Source organism: Triturus cristatus, chromosome 11, assembly GCF_964204655.1.
Source record: "Triturus cristatus chromosome 11, aTriCri1.1, whole genome shotgun sequence".
NCBI lineage: Eukaryota > Metazoa > Chordata > Amphibia > Caudata > Salamandridae > Triturus > Triturus cristatus.
The window spans coordinates 741,505,066-741,525,113 of record NC_140594.1 but is presented as its reverse complement, the minus strand read 5'-3'; the positions used below and the strand labels follow the sequence as shown (position 1 = coordinate 741,525,113).

Here is a 20,048-nt window from a genome sequence, read left to right as displayed (position 1 = left end):
CCTCTTTCACGCCTTACTCAGGCAAATACAGGTTTAGCAGTTGCTGTAGAGCTAAAGAAAATTAGCCTCTGGCAGTCTCAGGCAAGGTAAATGTAGCTTTCTAAAAGTTACATTTTCAATATATTTAACAAACATCTGACGTCACCATTAGAATAGATTCTACTGAATATAAAAATAAGCCTTTCATTGGCGTCTGTAGTTAGTGCAGATAAGAATTTATAGAACTAAGCATATAATATATGCTTTGGCTTTTCCTACCTACCGGTTATAGCCTGAACAGTGTCAACATTGTTTTATATTGTCAGACATGTCCCAGTCTCAAATAGTATGTACCCTACCTTGTAGGCAGCAAGATATGCTTAGGGATGACTTATTCAGTATTTAAAATTAGGTGTTCCTACATGTTAAAAGGGTGGGTTTCACAGGTCTGGACACCTTGGTTTAAGCTACTGTTGTCAGACTACATAGGGTAGGCCCGAAACGATGTTTTCACTGCCACGGTGGAGAAGTGTGGCTCAATGGTTAGAGCGGCAGACCCTGATGCAGAGGTCTGGCCCGGGACCAGGGTTCAATTCCCCGCCCCGGCGGGTCTTGGGCTCAAAATTCCACGGACCTGATAATTCTCGCCTCGGTGCCTATTCCAATCATGGAGTCCCACTCTGCAACTCTGGGCAATAGCTTGCTTAATCTCCACAACGGCCCCCACAACGCTAAAGGATGCCTGGCCTCCACCTTGGGGGTGCCCAGGAGTGGACGCCTCACAGGGAAAGCCAGGATGGGTTCCACAGCGGTATTCGTACAAGCGCCTTGAGACCCTTGCGGGTGAGTAGTGCGCTATACAAGTATCAATTTACATATCAATTTACATTTTACTGTAGTCAATGGCACAATAGGTGCTGCAATCCATAAGTGGCATTTAACTTTACATCCCATGGGTGTATTTCTGTGACATATTGTAAGGAAATGACTCTTTTTGTATGGTCATGCCCACGTTTTTCAACAGATGCTACTGTTTTTTTAACTCTGAGAGTGCACTGAGGCCTGCTAACCAGACCTGAGTGCCGGTGCCCTGACCCTAAAGTGTATGTTGAATTGGCTATACCCAATTGGAAATGGCTAACATACTTGTAAATCCCTACTAAATGGTACCCTGGTACCCAGGGCATGTAAGTTAGAGGGGTACCTCAGGCCCTGCATTACTGATTGTGCAATCCTGGAGATCCCCTAAGTAAAACAAGTCCCCCAGTCCGCCATCGCAGACTGGTAGAGCAGTGTGCACTGCTAACCCGACTTTGCCATGAAAGCAATGGCAAAGCCACCACTTCCCCATGTCATGTGTGTTACTCACCCTTCTGTAAGGCCTAACGAGCCCTAAAGGCAGGGTGCGACATTTGACACAGGAAGGACATATACTTTACATGACCTGAGAGTAAAACTTGAAAAGAAATGTTTTTACTGTAGAAAGACTTGGTTGCCCAATTGGCGAGGGCAGGGTTACACGCTGACCCCTCAGCTGTGCCAACTCCTGAACGGTGCGACCAAAGTGGGCTCGCCAAAGTATCAAACAACTCTTTATATTAAGCCCCATTTGTATCTCAAGTCAAAATTAATTTGACTTGTTGCAGTGTGCAGCTTTAGCAAAGCTGCTGCTTTGTTGCCTTTAAAACTCCTGTGCCTTTGCGGGCACAGATAGAGCGTCCCCCATGAGACTGATTTCTGCCCTCCTGAAGAAACATGCTGATGACTCCCAGGAAGGAGATCAATGAGGGATTGCAGGCCAGGGAGGTGTTCTTCCCTCCTGCAGGAAACCACTTTGGTGTAAACCCCAAAATGCAGGCTTCAAAGGTAGAGCCGCCTTTGAAGGGCAGATGAGTAGCACCAGGGGGAGGGTTGCCCCAATGTTGAAGTAGACAGGCTGGCACAGGAGGCAGAAAAGGGAAATCAGTTGCCAAACCGGTTTCCCCAGGGGTGTGTAGCCCTGAGTTAGCTTCACTCCAGGGGTGGCTAGACAGGTCTGTATACCTGAAGAGGTGCTTTGCGATCTTGGGAGTGGGCAGAATGGTGCATAGGCAGATGCCACACTCCTCAGAAAGTGGTCACCAGGTGGAATGGAACCTGGTAGCCCATTGGCTACCAACAGCATCCTGACCTGAAGGCACTTTCCGATCATAAAGAGGGCACCCTTGGCAAGCAGACCTCAGATCTCAACTGATTTGAAAGGACGACAGAAGAAGGACTGCCCTGCTGCACTGAGGGATCAGCAAAGAGAGGCTGCAGTGACTAGGTCTGCACCTGCTGCACTGGGTGACTAGCGAAGAGAGGGACTGTGCCTGCCATGTACTGCTCAAGAAGCTGCCTCCAGAGCCAAATCACGCCAAGAAAAGGCCTCCTGTTCGCTGCACAGGGACACAAAAGCTGAGGAAGCCTGCTGGGGCAAGTTGGTAGCCCAAAGTCTTTAAGTCGCTACCACCCCTTCCAGGCAGCACAGAGGACCAAGACCCGGTGCACAGAGCTGCACCCATGTTTGCTGAACCTGTGAGTACTGTTGGAGAGTTGCTGGGACCCTCAGAAGGTGAGTTATTGACTGAGGAAGTATTGGTCTGTGACCACGACAACGGGCATCTTGTAGTCCAATGGCAACTGGTCTTTGGCCAGACTGAAGAGGACTTTTTGAGATGTTTGCCTTGCAACAAGGGCCCCCCCTCACCATCTTCGTGAACCTAGGATTCCCTGCAGGAAGACCACGCTGACTGCATAGCATCCTTTGATCACTTACAGCATCCTTCATCCCTTGCATCATTACCGCTCAATAGGAATCCATTGCAATGTGGGTAAAGTGTGAAGGTAACTGTTTGTGATGACCTTGCTGGTCCCCATGACTAGTTACCTGACAGAGTTGGTTGCCCAAGTACTTCTAACCAACTGTATTGACACTTACGTACGCTTTACTTTAAAATGTTTCTAAGTGTCTAATTCATTGACCCTGCCAAGGCTTGTTCGCGCTTGAGTGAAATTGCTTTGATTTATTATTGCATGTAAAATCTATATCTTTGGAACTCTTTAGTGGATCTTTTTCATTCTAGTGTCTAAATTCTTATAAAAATACAGTCTATTTTCATAAATTGGAGTTGGATTTCTTGAATGTCGTATCAATTTCTTCTGCAAGTGTTTTGGTGCTGTTTAAATGCTTAACACTTATTTCTCTGTGTAAGCCTTGCTGCTCAGTGCCACAGCTACCCAGGGTTGAGTTGAGGGTTTTAAAGATGAAACCAACTGGACCTAAAAGGGTTGGTAAGTGTATTACTTACAGTGTCGCAAAACAGCACAATATAATGCACCCCATTTCCTCACACATATACTATGGCATTATGGGAAAGTTAAATGTGCTAATCGGGTTTTAAGACTATTCCAACTTATTTAGGGGTCAGAGTACAAGCACCGAGCACTGGATAGCAGAGGCCCAGAGTTAGATTTTGGGATGACAAGCGGGTAACCTTGCTATCATTTGGGGCATTCCTTTTTTCTGAATGCCTGAAAATTTCTTCCATCTCTCCAACCTTCTGTCAGCCTTTAGTCCTTCTTTCCTTCCCCCGATCTTTCTTTCTCATGCTTTCCCATCTTCCTTCCTACCATCCTTCCTGAAATGTTTTACATCCATTCATCCTTCTTTTGCTTGTATCTATCCTTTTTCTTCATGCTTGTATTTCCTTCCTTTTTTATTCATCCACTCTTCTTTCTCACCATGCATCCATACATCCTTCATTCTATCTGCCGCACATCCTTCCCTCCATCCTCTTCCTTCCTTCTTTCCATGCATCATTCCATTCATCCTTCTCTATTCATCCACTAGTCTCTGCATCCATCCTTTTCCCAATTACTTCTTGTGTCCAAGCATCCATCAATCAGTCAGGGTTGGTAAAGCACAACTACTCACCCATGAGGATCTCAAAGCCCTGGGGGGAGGGAGGGGGCACTGTTGCATGCTGGGGTCATCCAAAGAGTCAGGTCTTGAGGTCCTTCCTTAACTCGGGCAATGTGGGAGATTGCCGGAGGTGGATGGGAAGGGTGTTCCAGGCTTTAGCTGCGAGGTAGGAGAAGGACTTTCCTCCCATTCTAGTCTTGTTGATACAAGGGACGGTGGCCAGAGAGAGTTGGGCTCATCGGTGGTGTCTTTTGGGTGCATGGGAGGAGAGGCCGCTGTTCAGGTATGCGGGTGCAGTGTTGCGAAAGACCTTGTATGCGTGGGTGAGGAGTTTGAGGGTTATTCTTCATCCAACTGGAAGCCAGTGGAAATCGCAGAGGTGTTGGGTGATGTGACTGCGACGGGGGATGTCGAGGATCAGTCTGGCTTCGACGTTATGGACAGTCTGCAGTTTGCGAAGGTGTTTCTCATTGGTTCCAGCACAGAGAGCATTACCATAGTCCAGTCTGCTACTGATGAGTGCGTGTGTGACAGTTTTTCTGGATTTGGTTGGGATCCATCATAAGGATGGTGTTGAAGCAGGTCGGGGATACAGCATTGATCTGGGGGTTCATTGCAAACGATGAGCCTAGTATGATGCCGAGGTTTTGTGCGTGGTCCATTGGGATGGGGGATTTCCGAGGGTGGAGGGCCCCCAGTATTTGTACCATGTGGAGGGGGATGAGCCAAGAATGAGGACTTTTTTTTTTTTTTTGTTGAGTTTCAGGCAGCTCTTCTTCATCCAGGTGGTGACCGCTTTCATCCGTTCTTGGAAGTTGTGTTTGGTGATGTTTGGTACGTTGGTGAGGGAGAGGATCAGCTGGGTGTCATCGTTGTAAGAAACGATGTTGAACTCGTGGTTCCAGACGATGGTTGCTAGGAGGGCAATGGGGCCGCTGAAGAGGGTGGGGATGCCTGGGGGCACTTCACAGTTGGTCTCTGTTGGTCCTGAGAGGTAGAGGGAGTCTGACCCGCTGGGTTCTGCCGGTGAGGAAGGAGCGCATCCAGTCCAGTGCAGGAGAAAGAACAGGGATGCAGTGTATTCTTGTTAATACAATGCATCCTTGTGCTTTGAAAATGACGCCGCACGACGCAGCTAAATGGCTTGCAGCGCTGTGCTGAGTCATTTTCTTGTAGATGAGGCCCATTGTTTCTCTGTCCAGATGATACAAAGGGCTAATCTCTCATCTCAAAGCACCTACAGGAATAAACAGCACTGGTATAATGTGGCAACAATTAAACACACTAGCGTGAATACACTCACACCAAAGCTGTCCACCGTCTTCTTCTCACAACTGGCTTCACTAATGTTTCCAAAATAAGTGCAGCGTCAAACTTTCTTATCCGCCACGGTAAAAGGGATTGATATGAAAACTGTAACTTTTACTAACACAGACTTCCACCAGAAGAGGTCTCAAGTTGCTTCTTTATACCACATGTAAGTAGTTCATCCTGCTGTTATTTCCGTGCACTCTGGTACTTGCCTTTTCTGTTTTTGCCTCATACTTGCAGGAGTATAAGATCCAAATGAAAGGACTAGGCCACTTCAACGATGCCAAAGAAGATTAATAGCCCTGTGATTTCACTTTCTGTGATGTCACTGTATGTCGTCACTTCTTATGATGTCCCATGCAAATTCGAGAATCCTCATATTTTCCCTTTCGCCCAGGGCCCCCAAAGTCCTGCCTGTCTTGGTGTGTCTTTTTCAAACTGTTTGGAGCACCCCAGCAAAAAACATAATGGCAGATATTTTAGCCAAAAAATAAGTACAATCATATGCTGTTATGCCGGAAGTACTTATTGTACTTTTCGTGCATTCCTGAAATACTAACCTTTGTGAAAGTTGGATGCCATTCCAAGAACTTCTTTAGTTTCAGTTTGAAATGCCTCCTGAATCGAGCGGGTGTTGTGGTGCTCATGAGAACACCTATGGCATTCCTCACACAGTAGGGTGTGGTCTTTTAAGCAGTACAGGGTGATTTCATTTTCAGGGTGCAGATAACATTTGATACGAGTTTCAGTAACATAACTGGTGTCACTCAGCGTATGTGAGAGGAATGCTTTGTTACCATGAATTTCCTTCAGGCACTTTTCACAGAAGTTCAAACTGCAGGTGATGCACCTTTTAATGCTGCTGCGAGGGAATTTGCCATCACACAGCTGGCAAAACATTTTGGTTTCTTCAGCCACCATTTCCGTACCGCTTGGCGACACCATGGTGGCACTCATTTTTCTCTTCTGCTCTTTTACAATGATTTGCAAGAGGTAATTTTCTGGGAACTTGATATCACGCACATTTTCAAAATGAAACTCAAACTTGCAAATTGGGCATTTTATGCAAAAGTGCCCCCTCTTGTCTTTTTTCATCTCGGTCTTCATTTTGTGAAGGCAGGTTTCACATACAGAGTCATTGCAAGGGAGTAAAAAAGGATTTGAATACAATTTAGTGCACCCATAACAGATGAGTTCTGGGTATAAGGGTCCGAAATATGTTTCTAGGTCTTTGTACTGAAGAGCTGGCTCTGCTGACTCGGGTACCGGTTCTGGCTCTGGTTCTGATGGAGGTGGAGGAGGTGGTGGTGGTTGTGGTGGTGGTGGTGGTGGTTGTGGTGGTGGCGGCGGTGGCAGCGGTGGCGGAGGAGTTTCTTCAGATGATGATGATGGCGAAATCCTTCTGTAATAACACAAAATATTTTTATCGGTAAATCCAACATGCAGTATTACATGCTGTTCACTTTCACTCATAAGCATACTTCAATGGAACTGCAATCATTATATATATTTATTTTAGCTGAAAAACAAATGTTAAAGTGGAGCTCTACATAAAGTAAGATGGTACAATTAAAACGAATAATAAAAAAAATCACTGAAGAAAAGTTAAAGTGGAGTTATGTGGGGATCTAATAATAACAAAAAGTACAATTTAAAACAAAAAAATTTAATTCTTCAGTTATACGTACCTGACATAAGTAGAACTTGCACCGCCATAATTTCATTATTGATGTATTATGTGAGGCCATAAGCAGCCCATCATAGTAGTGTGAGCTATACTTAGGGCATTTATCTATTTTATCTGTTTTTTGTTTTAAAATGGTGATTTTGTTTTTCATTATTACAAGAACAACGTATAACTCCACTTTTACTCTTCGCTTTTACAGTGATTTCTATTTTTTTTAATATAAGTTAAAATCTTACTACCTTACCTAGGTATATCTCCACTTTTAACTTTGTTTTTTTCCAGTGAATTTCTATGTTTTTATCATGTAAATTAAGACCTTTTAAAAATATATATATATTTATTGCTTTTTCAAGAGTATAATCCATGTTCACATACAACTACATATCCCGCAGACAACAATGTAAAGTAAGACCCTATTAAAATATGTGTATGGCCCATACCCTGCCTGTAGTCGGACCCAGTGCCCAACCCCCCATGGGAGGCCAATCACCCCTGATCACGGCCTTCTGAGACCCTCCAGTTTACATTAGTTTTTTTTTAAAGTTGGTGGCTCCTGCACTTCATTTTCTTTAAGCCCACGGGTGAGCCAGGACCTGGAGGCAATGAAAAAACTGAGATAAGGGGCCCCATGTGGGCCCACGTACACTTGGGGACCACCACTTCCTCGGGGCTTATACATCCAATGTGGGGGGCTACGAGGCCCCCCTACCGCCCGGGGGACTGCCACCTTCTGGGGCTATATTTAACAAAATCAATGCATGGGGGGCTTCTTCCACCCCACGCAACCCCGGGGACCTCCACCTTCCCAGGGCTATGTTTGTGAAATGCAGGGGCCACGCGGCTCCCCGCAGTCCTTGGGGCCGCCACCTCCCCGAGGCTAAGTATATAATTACATAAGAAAAAAATTACCTATACCTCTAGTGACTTCAACACTTATTCATATGAAGTAAGATAAACGAAAATTAATACGTTTACCTAAGCAGTAATTTCTGCCTTTTATTTATTTTTTAATTTTTAAATAAATATCTTTGATCACAAAAAGAACACATAATGAACTATACGAAATACCACATTAGTACTTACACAATGAAAATGAACAACGTGAAAAATGTGTTTTGACAAACAATTACAAATAAACTCATAATAATCAAACATTGAAACAACCAAATGAAATGTCACAAAGAACAATCATTATATACACCATCCGAAATACAAAGTTGTCATACAAATTGATGAATTAGACAACTAACACCCATATGTTTGGAATAAATCAAATCCTCTGAAATATCAGGGACACAAGGGGGTATATGTGCAATATTTAACCAAGGAGTTGAGTTCCTTTGTCTGCCGACGCGTTTCGAGTGCCGGTTAAATCAATTGCCGCACTCTCATCAGGGCTGGATTAGTCTTTCTCACGAACAGACTGATTGTGACAAAAAGGGGGGGGGGGAATAAACAGAGTTTAAGTTTTTATTAAAAAAGGCGCTTCCCAAAGCCCTAATTCTTTCTCTATCTGCACAAGTTGGTGGTCACATACCTGCATTATGCCGATTAAATGTAACCATCAGCAATATGTAACAAGCAGTGGTTGCCAATCTGCAATAAAATACATTATGAATAATTTAGCTCATGGGGTGTAATTATTTTGTCTGATAGCTATGTCTGGGGACAAGGAGGGAAAAAAAAGGGGGTTACCTGGTTTTCAATATTGCGTGGCCAAGACGATTTATAAACAGTAGACAGCAATTGCAGATCTTTACTTCTGCAAGAGAAATAATACATGCAGTTTCGCGGTGTCTGTTTAAATGAGTTTAAAACGTGACAACTGAGCACAAATTATTTACTCACTCAGGGAAAGGGGCCCAAAGGCGTGGCCCCACAGAGGAAGTGTTGTAACAAATGACGGTCCTTCACTCTCTTTAAAAATAGTTTGTGGCTGCAGGGGCAAAAAAATGTAAGGGTTTGTAAAAATCGTTTTTGGCTGAAAGCACTTGGATTCAAGTGCAAACTATGTTTTGCTCACCTAATGAAGCTTCAGGCTCGAGGTTTCAAGTGGGGATTTGTCTCCATTATTGCTAGCAGCTCGCCGAGCTGATTGACACATCATGTGATGGTGCATCAGTGTCACATGATGCGTTTCTGACCAATCACAGGAGGGGATGATCTAATTGCATTTGCAATGACTTCTGGGAGATGTAGTTTATTGAAGTCATGTGTCTCAATTCATTTGCCCAAAGTAAAACTTTTCAATATCACAGGTCGGTTGTGTTTTCCAACATCTCGATATTGATCCCATTTTTACTTTATTAGAGAGATACAGGTCCTGAAGCTGACAGCAGCGCCATATACTTGATTACAGTTCATGAGCCATCTAAGCTCTATTTAGCTCGCTCATGCAGTTGAGGCCCTGGTTGATGCTATCGAATTTCATAATTAAATATGCCTCTTTCCGCAGTAGAGCGGTCTCAATACATGTAGATTTTGAGTCAATCCATGCAAGAACTGTCCAACGCAGTTCATTTTCGCTGTGTTCAACAGCTAGAAAGTGTTCTACCATAGGCGCTGTCAGGACTTTTCTCCTAATTCGAGATTTGTGCTGTATAATTCTCACATTAACCTGTTGGCTTGTCTTTCCGATATATATTTTATTGCAAGAGCATACCACTGCATAAATGACGTTCTTAGTCTTACAATTTGTAAAACTTTCATGTCTCCATTTTACTCCATTGTGTTCAAATAGACTTCCTTCTATAGTAGCTGGGCAGGCCACACAATTCCCACACTTGTGGTGCCCACAAATGGGTTTTAAATTCCACTTGGTGATCAAATCACTCTTTGGTTTAGGGATGTAACTGTCTGCTCTTACTATCTGCTGGCCAATGCTGGGATTCTTGCGCATGGCGAAAATGGGTTTAGCTAAGGGATGTTCCAAACTTTCAAGCAAATGCCAATTCCTTAAGATGATTTGTCTGAATTTATTGGTATGGGCCCCATATGTTGTAACACATACGAGTTTGTCCATTTCTGTCTTTTCCTTTTTCTGTAACAAATTTTCCCTAGGAGTGAACCTTGTTCTTTTTTTGGAATGCTTAAGGAGTTTCTTAGGGTAACCCCTCTTTTCCATTTCCTTACAGAATGACATTGCGTGGTCCTCAAACTCTGCCAGATCTGTACAATTTCTCCTAATCCGCAACAGCTGCCCATAAGGGAGGTTCTCCTTTAGGCCCTGTGGATGCGAACTTGTGTAGTGAAGTATAGTATTCCTGTCTGTCTCTTTTTTATAAAGGCTAGTTGTCAATTTTTGATTATGGGGACATACTGCAACATCAAGGAAAGTCATCCTTGTTTTGCTAGACTCGATGGAAAATTTGATATCATTGTGCCTTGAATTTAACCAGTCATAAAAATGATTCAACTCGGTCTGGCTCCCCTGCCACAGGAGCCAGACGTCGTCAATATACCTCAGCCATTGGTGCATGTTGTTTTTAAATGGATTGTTGTTGTGTATAAATCTCTCTTCGTACTGGGCCATATACAGAACCGCCATTTCCGGCGCATAGGGACAACCCATAGCTATGCCCTTAATCTGTATAAAAAAATCACCCTCAAACTTAAAATAATTGTTTCGAAGGGATATTTCAGCCAATGTCATGATAAATGATGTGGGTACCCTGTGTGGTCTCTCCCTCAAGTCCAAGTAAAGTTCCATTACTTGGAGTGCCTCATCTTGGGGGATTTGGGTATACAGGGATGTGACATCTAATGTCACCATCATCTGTATGCCATCATCAAATGTTGTTCCCTCCACTTTTGTGATAAAGTCTGTTGTGTCTCTGAGATAAGATTTGACACTGGGCAAGAATGGTTTAAGAAAAAAGTCGATATATTTAGAGACTGGCTCCAAAACAGAGTCACAGCCTGAAACTATCGGTCTGCCTGGGGGCGTTTGACTATTTTTATGTATTTTCGGAAGAAAATACAGTACCGGGATTCTTGGTTGTTTTTTATTCAAAAATTGGAATTCTTTTGGACCCAGGAATCCTTCATCTAAACCCTTTTTAGTTATTTGTGCAATTTTGCCCTCTATTTCACGAGTGGGGTCTTCTCTCACCCGTCTGTACCACTTGTGATTCTCAACATGAAGTTTACCCTCATTTAGATACATAGTGCGGGGCCAGATCACCACTGCCCCGCCCTTATCCGCCTGCTTGATCACAATCGAGGGGTCTGCTTTTAGGTCACGAATAGCTGTTAATTGGCCTCTGCTAATATTGTTCTGTACAAAGCCCTTAGTTTCTTCCAATTTAGAGATAGAGGATAACACTACTTGCTCAAAGGCATAGATTTGTTTTGGTATATTCTGAGTGGGAGTGAAGTTAGATTTCACTCTTAGGCCAGTCGTCTCTTGACTTGATGTCGGTTCAGTCCCGGCAAAATAGGATTTTAACCGAATCTTACGGCAAAAATCCAAAGCCTCTAGTTTTAACTTTGTGAAGTCGGTATGTCTCTTGGTGACAAACTTTAACCCTAGAGACAGAATCATTTCTTCGTCTTTTGTGAGTTGTTTGTTTGACAGGTTTACAATAGTTGAGTTGTCTAATTTTTGTAGTACGTGCTGCGTGTTCGCATCTCCCAGGGCTGTTTGAATCGGACCCTTGACCCTCCCCCCCTGGCTAAAAAAGGCTTGTTGGAAGGCCCTTGTTTAGTAAAATTACCAGGCCTTGAATCGGGTGAAGAGTCAGAGGATGAGGTATCTGAGAAACCTATAAATCGGGTTTTTGATCTACCTTGAAACGTGGTTAGAGCTCTTCATGATTCTGCCAAAGTATAGAAATCTTCTTTTAGAAAGGGATAAACCTGTTCTAGTTTGAATGCTTTTGAGTCCCTCTCAAATTGGGCAGTCTTCACATTAATTGTATTATCTTTGAAGGTTTGAATTTCCTTCTCTATCTTTTCAAGTAAGATCTTAGCTTCATCCACTGTTTGTTTATCTGAGATAGACTTAACCAGTTCCTCAATCTCTTTCTCTTCTTGGCTACACAGTCTCTGCGCAGTCTCAATGGTATGCACCATGAGATCTCGACTGCACTTAGTGTTTATACAACTAAAGCCTTTTTTGTATTCAGGGTCTTCGGTGAAAATCACCGGAATATTTTTAACTTGGAGCCCCCAGGGGATAGTGCCCGCCCGCAGGTGCTGTAGAAGGAAGTAACCGTGGAGTTCGGTTCTTATATGTTTTTTATGTAGACGAGTCAGTTTATCAGCCTCATTTTGCTGTTTTGCTGAAGTACTTAATGAAAGGGCAGAGAAAGGGGAAGAAGCTATTAGGTTTTGGATATGGCTTTCCGTGAAGGACAGCGTATCCTTTTCGGACATGGTTTAGTAATGGACAAGTCCACTACATACGATTTAATCGTTATTAGGTATAGAAATGGACACAAGATTGTGTCAATCCACACCCACTCGGGTAAAGACCCGCTCTTAATATTATCAAAAATGAGGGGTTTGGCCCAAAGGATTAGAGGGTAGGTAGGGCCAGTTATACTACATAAGAAAAAAATTACCTATACCTCTAGTGACTTCAACACTTATTCATATGAAGTAAGATAAACGAAAATTAATAAGTTTACCTAAGTAGTAATTTCTGCCTTTTATTTATTTTTTAATTTTTAAATAAATATCTTTGATCACAAAAAGAACACATAATGAACTACACGAAATACCACATTAGTACTTACACAATGAAAAATTAAAAAATAAATAAAAGGCAGAAATTACTGCTTAGGTAAACGTATTAATTTTCGTTTATCTTACTTCATATGAATAAGTGTTGAAGTCACTAGAGGTATAGGTAATTTTTTTCTTATGTAGTATAACTGGCCCTACCTACCCTCTAATCCTTTGGGCCAAACCCCTCCTTTTTTGATAATAAGTATATAATTAGGCATGGGGGTGCTCATGCCCCCCACGCAGGCTCAGCGACTGCCACCTCCCCGGGGCTACTGACAAATGGAAGGGGGGCAGCGCGGCCCCCCTCCTGGAGCTGTAAATGGCCCTGGGGACCGCCACCCCCAGGTCTGGCTCCAGCAATGTCTCAGGGTTCCCACCCCCGGGACATTGCAGTTTGCTATGGGATGGCATTCCATGGCAAACTATGCTCACTTTGAGCAAGCGAGAGCACTTTGCTCTCGCTTGTTCAAAGCAAGTACACTTTGCTTTTTACCCACAGGGAGCTGCATCTTAGAAGGTCCCTAGCGGTAAAAAGCAATGCCGGCTTCGGCAGGAGGTGGGAGCCGGCTGGGATTGCAGGGGCCTTCAGGATTCCCCCACGGTCCCCAACCAGCTGGCCATGCCCCAAAAGATGGGGTCCCCGGGGCCAAAAATGGTTGGAGGATGAATTCCACCTTATTCCAGAGGGACCTTGGGGGCCAAGAAGCCCGCCTGGTAGCTTCTGTAAGTACTGCGCAGCAGAATTCCTGAGAGCTAGTTGGAGGCCCAGCCCCTTTTCTCCATCACTTTGCAAATGTGAATGCTAGTTAAAAAACCTTTAACGTCCCTGTAACCTTCCGTTTTTTCAGTGAATTTCATAGTTAGGAATTAGCATTTCAAAAACTTTGGAAATTCACAAAAAAAAACATAGGTTTCAGGGACATTATAGTTAGGAATTAGCATTTCAAAAACCTTAGAAATTCACAGAAAAAAACCACAGGTGACAAGAACGTTATAATTAAACTGACATTTCACTTGTACAAAAGCTGTGAAATTCGGCCGTTATAGGTAGCTGTCCTAACTGTAACTCGCGCTACCGCAATGCACTGCTGATGATGTCACATATTACATCACTGATGACATCTCAAATGACTTCATTGATGACATCATCCACATAATCTCTGATGCACCTACTCACACCCTATTATAACCTTTTATACACCTACTCCAAATTTCAACATTTTCAAAACCATAGACATACCAATACCAGTTAGTACATACCCACTCACTGATGTATAGGTCTGCACACACATCCACTCACTCACCCATACAGCCACTCATACACCAGTCACTCACCAATACAGCCACATATATAACAACTACTATACCCATACAGACACTCATACACTGCCACTCACCCATAGAGCGACTCACACACCTAGTCATTCACCCAAAGCATCAATTACGCTACCACTTACTCACCTATACAGTTATACACACACCACCTCACTTATTCATACAGATACTAACACATACTTCCTCTCTTATACAATCACTGACACAGGCACACACTCATCCATACAGCCACTCTCACAATCACTCACTAACACATACAGTCACTTATGTACTCCAACACTCACATATACTGCTTTCACATATGCAGTTACTTACCCATATATTACTGAGACATCAATTTAATCACCATACACACCCTCACTCACCCCTACAGCCCCTCATAGATGCACTCATGAACCCATACACCCAGTGAATCACCCACTCACACGTCTTTTCAGGGAGTCACACAAACACTCACCCTCCCATGCAGACACTCATGCACCCATACAGGTACTCAGAAAACCAATCAATAACCCATGTAGACACTCGTGTAGCTACTCACCAACCACTTACACACCAAGTGACAAACTGATACAGGCATTCACACAGATTAGTCACTCAGCCATACATTCAGTGAGGCACATATAATCACTCACTTATACAGTCAGTCATGCACCCACTGAATCATCCATATATATATATATTCACTGAAAAAACCACAGGTTTCACACACGTTATAGTTAGGAATTAGCATTTTAAAAACCTTGCAAATTCACTTAAAAAACCATAGGTTTCACACATGTTATAGTTAGCTGGACATTTCACTCGTGAAAAACCAATGAAATTCCCCCGTTATAGTTAGTGCAGGCAACTATAACTCACGCGACCGCAATCCTCTGCTGATGATATTACATCACTGCATTTAGTCACTTATTCACCCATGTCTTCTTCCATTAATCTTTAGCTATACATATATTACAAATATTTATTTTTCAGAAAGACACATATGTCATCAGCAGAGGATTGCGGTCGCGTGAGTTATAGTTGCCTGCACTAACTATAACGGGGGAATTTCATTGGTTTTTCACGAGTGAAATGTCCAGCTAACTATAACATGTGTGAAACCTATGGTTTTTTAAGTGAATTTGCAAGGTTTTTAAAATGCTAATTCCTAACTATAACGTGTGTGAAACCTGTGGTTTTTTCAGTGAATTTGTACGGTTTTTTAAATGCTAAGTTATTAATATTTTTTATTTATTTTTTTTATTTTACCGTGCGCGCACCGTGTGCGCACCGTGCGCGCACCGTGCGCGCGCGGTGGGCACGCGGTGCGCTTCGCGAACCGCGCGCCCACTTTACGCAGTTCGGACCGTGCGCGCACGGTGCGCAACGTTCACATAATTTTTTCCGTTTCCACCGTGCGCGCACGTTGCGCGCACTCCGCGATTTTTCGCGAAAAAAATTAGAACTTTTTTTGGCCCTTGGGGGTCCTTCTGGGACCCCCTGACAAATGCTAGGGGGTCAGGAACTGCCAGCCTGCCCCCTTTTCACGTTCTCAACCTTTGTTTTTCACCCCCTCAGAGTGCGAGAGACAAAATGGCGGCCGACACTTCCTGGTTTCGACCGATTCGAATGTTTACTAAGATCTAACAACCAATCAGAATTGCGCTCGCGCACGGCAGGGTGCGCGCACCCAGCGCGCACGGTGCGCCCGTATAGATATATATATGCTTTTAAATGCTATTTTCTCAGGAAATACTGAACAGATTTACACCAGACCTGCAAAAGGCACTTCTTTGACCTTATGGCTACCTCTCTGCCAAATTTCACGTAATTCTGTTCAGCCGTTCGGGCTGTAGCTGCGACTAAAGTCCCTATGGAAAAATCCATGGGGAAAACGCGTTTTGGGACCCCCCCTTTTTCTCGGCCCCCACTTGACGAATCCCCCCGAGACTTTCAGGGAAGGAGCGGAGCGGAGCGCCCCATTAGTTTTGAAAATTTCGCGAGGATTCGTCAACCGGCGCCAAAGTTATTCAAAATAGAATTTTGAGATTTCCTATGGAAACTCGGTCCTAACTATAACTATCTACTGAAAAAACACAGGTTTCAGAGACATTATAGTTAGAAATTAGCATTTGAAAAACCTTAGAAATTCACACAAAAAAACATAGGTTTCAGGGACGTTATAGTTAGTTGGACATTTCACTCGTACAAAACCAGAGAAATGTGGCTGTTATAGTTAGTTCAGCTAACTATAACTCGTGCCCCCGCAATGCACTGTTAATGACATCACATATTACATCATTCATGACATGGTCAGTGACATCACTGATGACATCTCAAATGACATCACTGATGACATTACTGATGACCTCATCTGGTGACTGTGCGTTTCTTTAAAGTTTAAATGTGTTTTATAAATATGCCCAGGTGTATTGAAGAATGAGTGGGCGTATACGTGTCTGGATGGAGGATTTAGTAGGTACGTGACTGACTGTATAAGTGGGTGATTAAATGTGTCTTACTGAATGCATGGATTAGTGACTAAACTGTGTGAATGTCTGTATCAGACTGTCTGCTGTTGTGTAAGCTGCTGGATGGGTTGGTCAGTAGCTACATGAGTGTCTATATGGGTTATTGATTGGTTGCCTGAGTATTTGTATGTGAGACTGAGTGTGTGTGTGGGTGGGTGGGAGGTGTGTGACTCTGTGCATAGATGTGTGAGTGGTTGATTCACTGGGTGTATGGGTTCAAGAGTGCATGTGGAAACAGCTGTATGGGTGGGTGAGTGTGTGTATGGGTGTGTTGGTGAGTGAATGGATGTCTCAGTGGTACATGTCCATGTTACCATATATGTAAAAGGCAGTGTAAGTGAGAGTTGGAGTATATAAATGACTATACGTGAGAGTCAGTGATTGTGAGAGTGGCTGCATGGATGAGTGTGTACTTGTATCAGTGATTATATAAGAGAGTAAGTATGCGTTAGTATCTGTATGAATAAGTGAGGTGGTGTGTATATAACTGTATAGGTGAGTACATGAGAGTGTGATTGATTCTTTGCATGACTGACTAGGTGTGTGAGTAACTCCATGGATGAGTGGCAGTGTGTGAGTGTCTGTATAGGTGTATGAGTGCATATGATAGTGTTATATTGATGAGTGACTGCATGTATGAGTGATTGTATGGGTGAATGAGTGGATGTGTGTGTAGACCTAGGAATCAGTGAGTGCGTATGTAGTAACTGGTATTGGTGTGTCGATGGTTTCGAAAATGGTAGTCTGTATTTTACAGTGGGTGTATCAAAGGTTATATTAGAGTGTGAGGAGGTGCATCAGATTTTCATGTGGATGATGTCATCAGTGATGTCATCAGTGATGTCATTTGAGATTTCATCAGTGATGCCATCAGTGATGTCACTGACCATGTCATGAATGATGTAATATGTGACGTTATCTGCAATGCATTGTGGGAGCGTGAGTTATAGTTAGCTGAACTAACTATAACAGCCGAATTTCTCTGGTTTTGTACAAGTGAAATGTCCAACTAACTATAACGTCCCTGAAACCTATGTTTTTTCAGTGAATTTCTAAGGTTTTTTAAATGCTCATTTCTAACTATAACGTCTCTGAAACCTGTGTTTTTGTCAGTGAATTCCAAAGGTTTTTAAAATGATAATTTCTAACTATTACCCCCCTGAAACCTATGGTTTTTTCAGTGATTTTCAAAGGTTTTTTAAATGCTAATTTATAAGTATAATATTTATAATACCTATCTTTTTCTCTGAAAATTCCAAGTTTAAAAAAATTATATTTTGTAACTATAATATCTTATAATTATTTTCTCTTATTTTTCCTTTTATTTTAAATATGTAATGTCTTATGTCTTTTTAAACATATATATATATATATTTTGTTGCATAAATAGTGGAGTCGTGTACCCATCGTGCACCTATCACGGTGGGTGCACGGATTCAAGCCACCCACCCAATGCGTCAATCACGCTGCCATTTACTCACCTATACAGTTATACAAACACCACCTCACTTATTCATACAGATACTAACACATACTTCCTCTCTTATACATTCACTGACACAGGCACACACTCATCCATACAGCCACTCACACAATCGCTCACTAACACATACAGTCACTTATCTACTCCAACACTCACATATACTGCTTTTCACATATGCAGTTACTCACCCATATATTACTGAGACATCAATGTAATCACCGACACAGCCATACACACCCTCACTCACCCCTACAGCCCCTCTTAGATGCACTCATGAACCCATACACCCAGTGAATCACCCACTCACACGTCTTTGCAGGGAGTCACACACACCCTCACCCACCCATCCACCCATGCAGACACACAGACGTCCAAGTTTTTAAAAATAATATTTTGTAACTATAATATCTTATAATTATTTTCTCTTATGTTTTCCTTCTATTTTAAATATGTAATGTCTGATGTCTTTTTAAACATATATATATATTTTTTTGTTGCATAAATAGTGGAGTTGTGTACCCATGATGCACCTATCACGGTGGGTGTGTGGATTCAAGCCGCCATATTGCTAAAGTCGAGAAGGATGCGCGTTTGGTATGCAACGGGTGCGCGGTGCCCAGCCCCACGTAACGTGATATGCTTGTGGGATCGCGTCATGTGCGTGTTTGGTATCCGACGGGTGCGTGGTGCCTGGCCCCGCGTAACGTGATATACGTATGGGATTGCGTCATGTGCGCATTTGGTATGCGATGAGTGCGCGGTGCCGGGACCCGCGTGACGTCATACCCTACGTGCTGGGTCGCATCGGGTGCATGACTCTCGTAAAAAAAAATTATGTTTCAAAACTATATGTACATAACTTTAATATATATATATGAGGGCAAGAGATTATCTAAACTATTTATAAAAATAATATATTTGTACTTGTAATAAACGTATATTATTGTTAAATATATTTTCGCGGAGGCGCGTCGGGTGTGCGGTGGTTGCGCGCCGGGTGCGCGACTCCATGTGACTTTAAAAGAAAGCCTTTGATTGGTTCTTAAGGTCTCCCATTGTAACAGTTGAAGGACCATACCCATTTTACTCATTCTTTGTGCAGCATCAGAGGGCAGAGACCTGTTGTGTTTTTGAGAGCTATATTCACAAATTTTTGGTGTTTACTGGAAAAGTTTAGAATGTCTTCTTCAGATCTACAAATAGACCATACTTCTGAAGATTAAGACTTGGATCCACCTGCCAAGAAAAGACCTGAGTCTATTGTGTGGAAGTTTTTCAGCATCCCTAATGGAGAAAAAAAGGTGAATGCTCGAAAGGTGAGCTGCAAACTATGTCCCAGAATTATTTCGAGAAGCAGTGACAAAAAAATATTAGTGTGGGACTTCCACCATGTTTAAACGTTTGCAAACCATACATCCGAAACATCTTGCACGAGAACAGCTGCGACGTGCTCAGGAAGCCACACAGCAAAGTGACCCGAGAGATGGTCCGAGCACTTCTGGAGCCTCAAGCTCCACGTCTCGTGGTCCAGACATTCGGGTCGAGTTTGCGACCCTACAACAGCATTGCATGAAATGCAAGGCAATTTTTTGTTGTGGGGAGCAGTCAGTTTGTTTGTTCTGCAGCAAGAAACCATCGCTGCTAAAAAAAAAAAAATATGCTGGAATGACTACATAATTCCCAAAGTTAAAAGTTTTCTCTGTTGTTTTTTTCATTTTTCAAAAACACACCCCAAAAAATTGACAAAATAGTTTATAAAACACAAAACAATTACAAAACAAACAAAAAAAAGAGTTTTTTTCAGAACTACCTTATTTGGTTAAAAAAGAGAAATAACTACATGCTAATGTGTGGGTGATTGCATGGGTACAAAAATAGTGACTGCATGATTAGAGTGCTGCAAGGAGAGTGCATGGTGAATTTATAAGTGCTTGGGTGTTGGCGCAGTGATTGGATAAGTACATGGTGCTGGCAGGGTGATTGGAAGAGTGTTCACGGAGTGACAGGGGGAATGCTGGAGTGCGTAGTTAGTGCTCTTGGGATTGCAGCAGTACAAGTGTTAGTGCG

General features: G+C 42.8%; 1 protein-coding gene across 1 annotated transcript in view; it reads right to left on the bottom strand.

Annotated features, from left to right (window-relative positions):
- Window positions 1-11,463, bottom strand: part of LOC146785398 (uncharacterized) — a 342,389-nt gene extending 330,926 nt beyond the window's left edge. The window contains exons 1-2 of the mRNA XM_085633037.1: window positions 11,070-11,463; window positions 5,794-6,516 (exon numbers count right to left, since the gene is read on the bottom strand). Of these exons, the coding sequence (XP_085489163.1) occupies window positions 5,794-6,516; window positions 11,070-11,463 (1,117 nt within the window). The remainder of the gene's footprint in view (window positions 1-5,793; window positions 6,517-11,069) is intronic.
- Window positions 11,464-20,048: the final 8,585 nt, after the last annotated feature.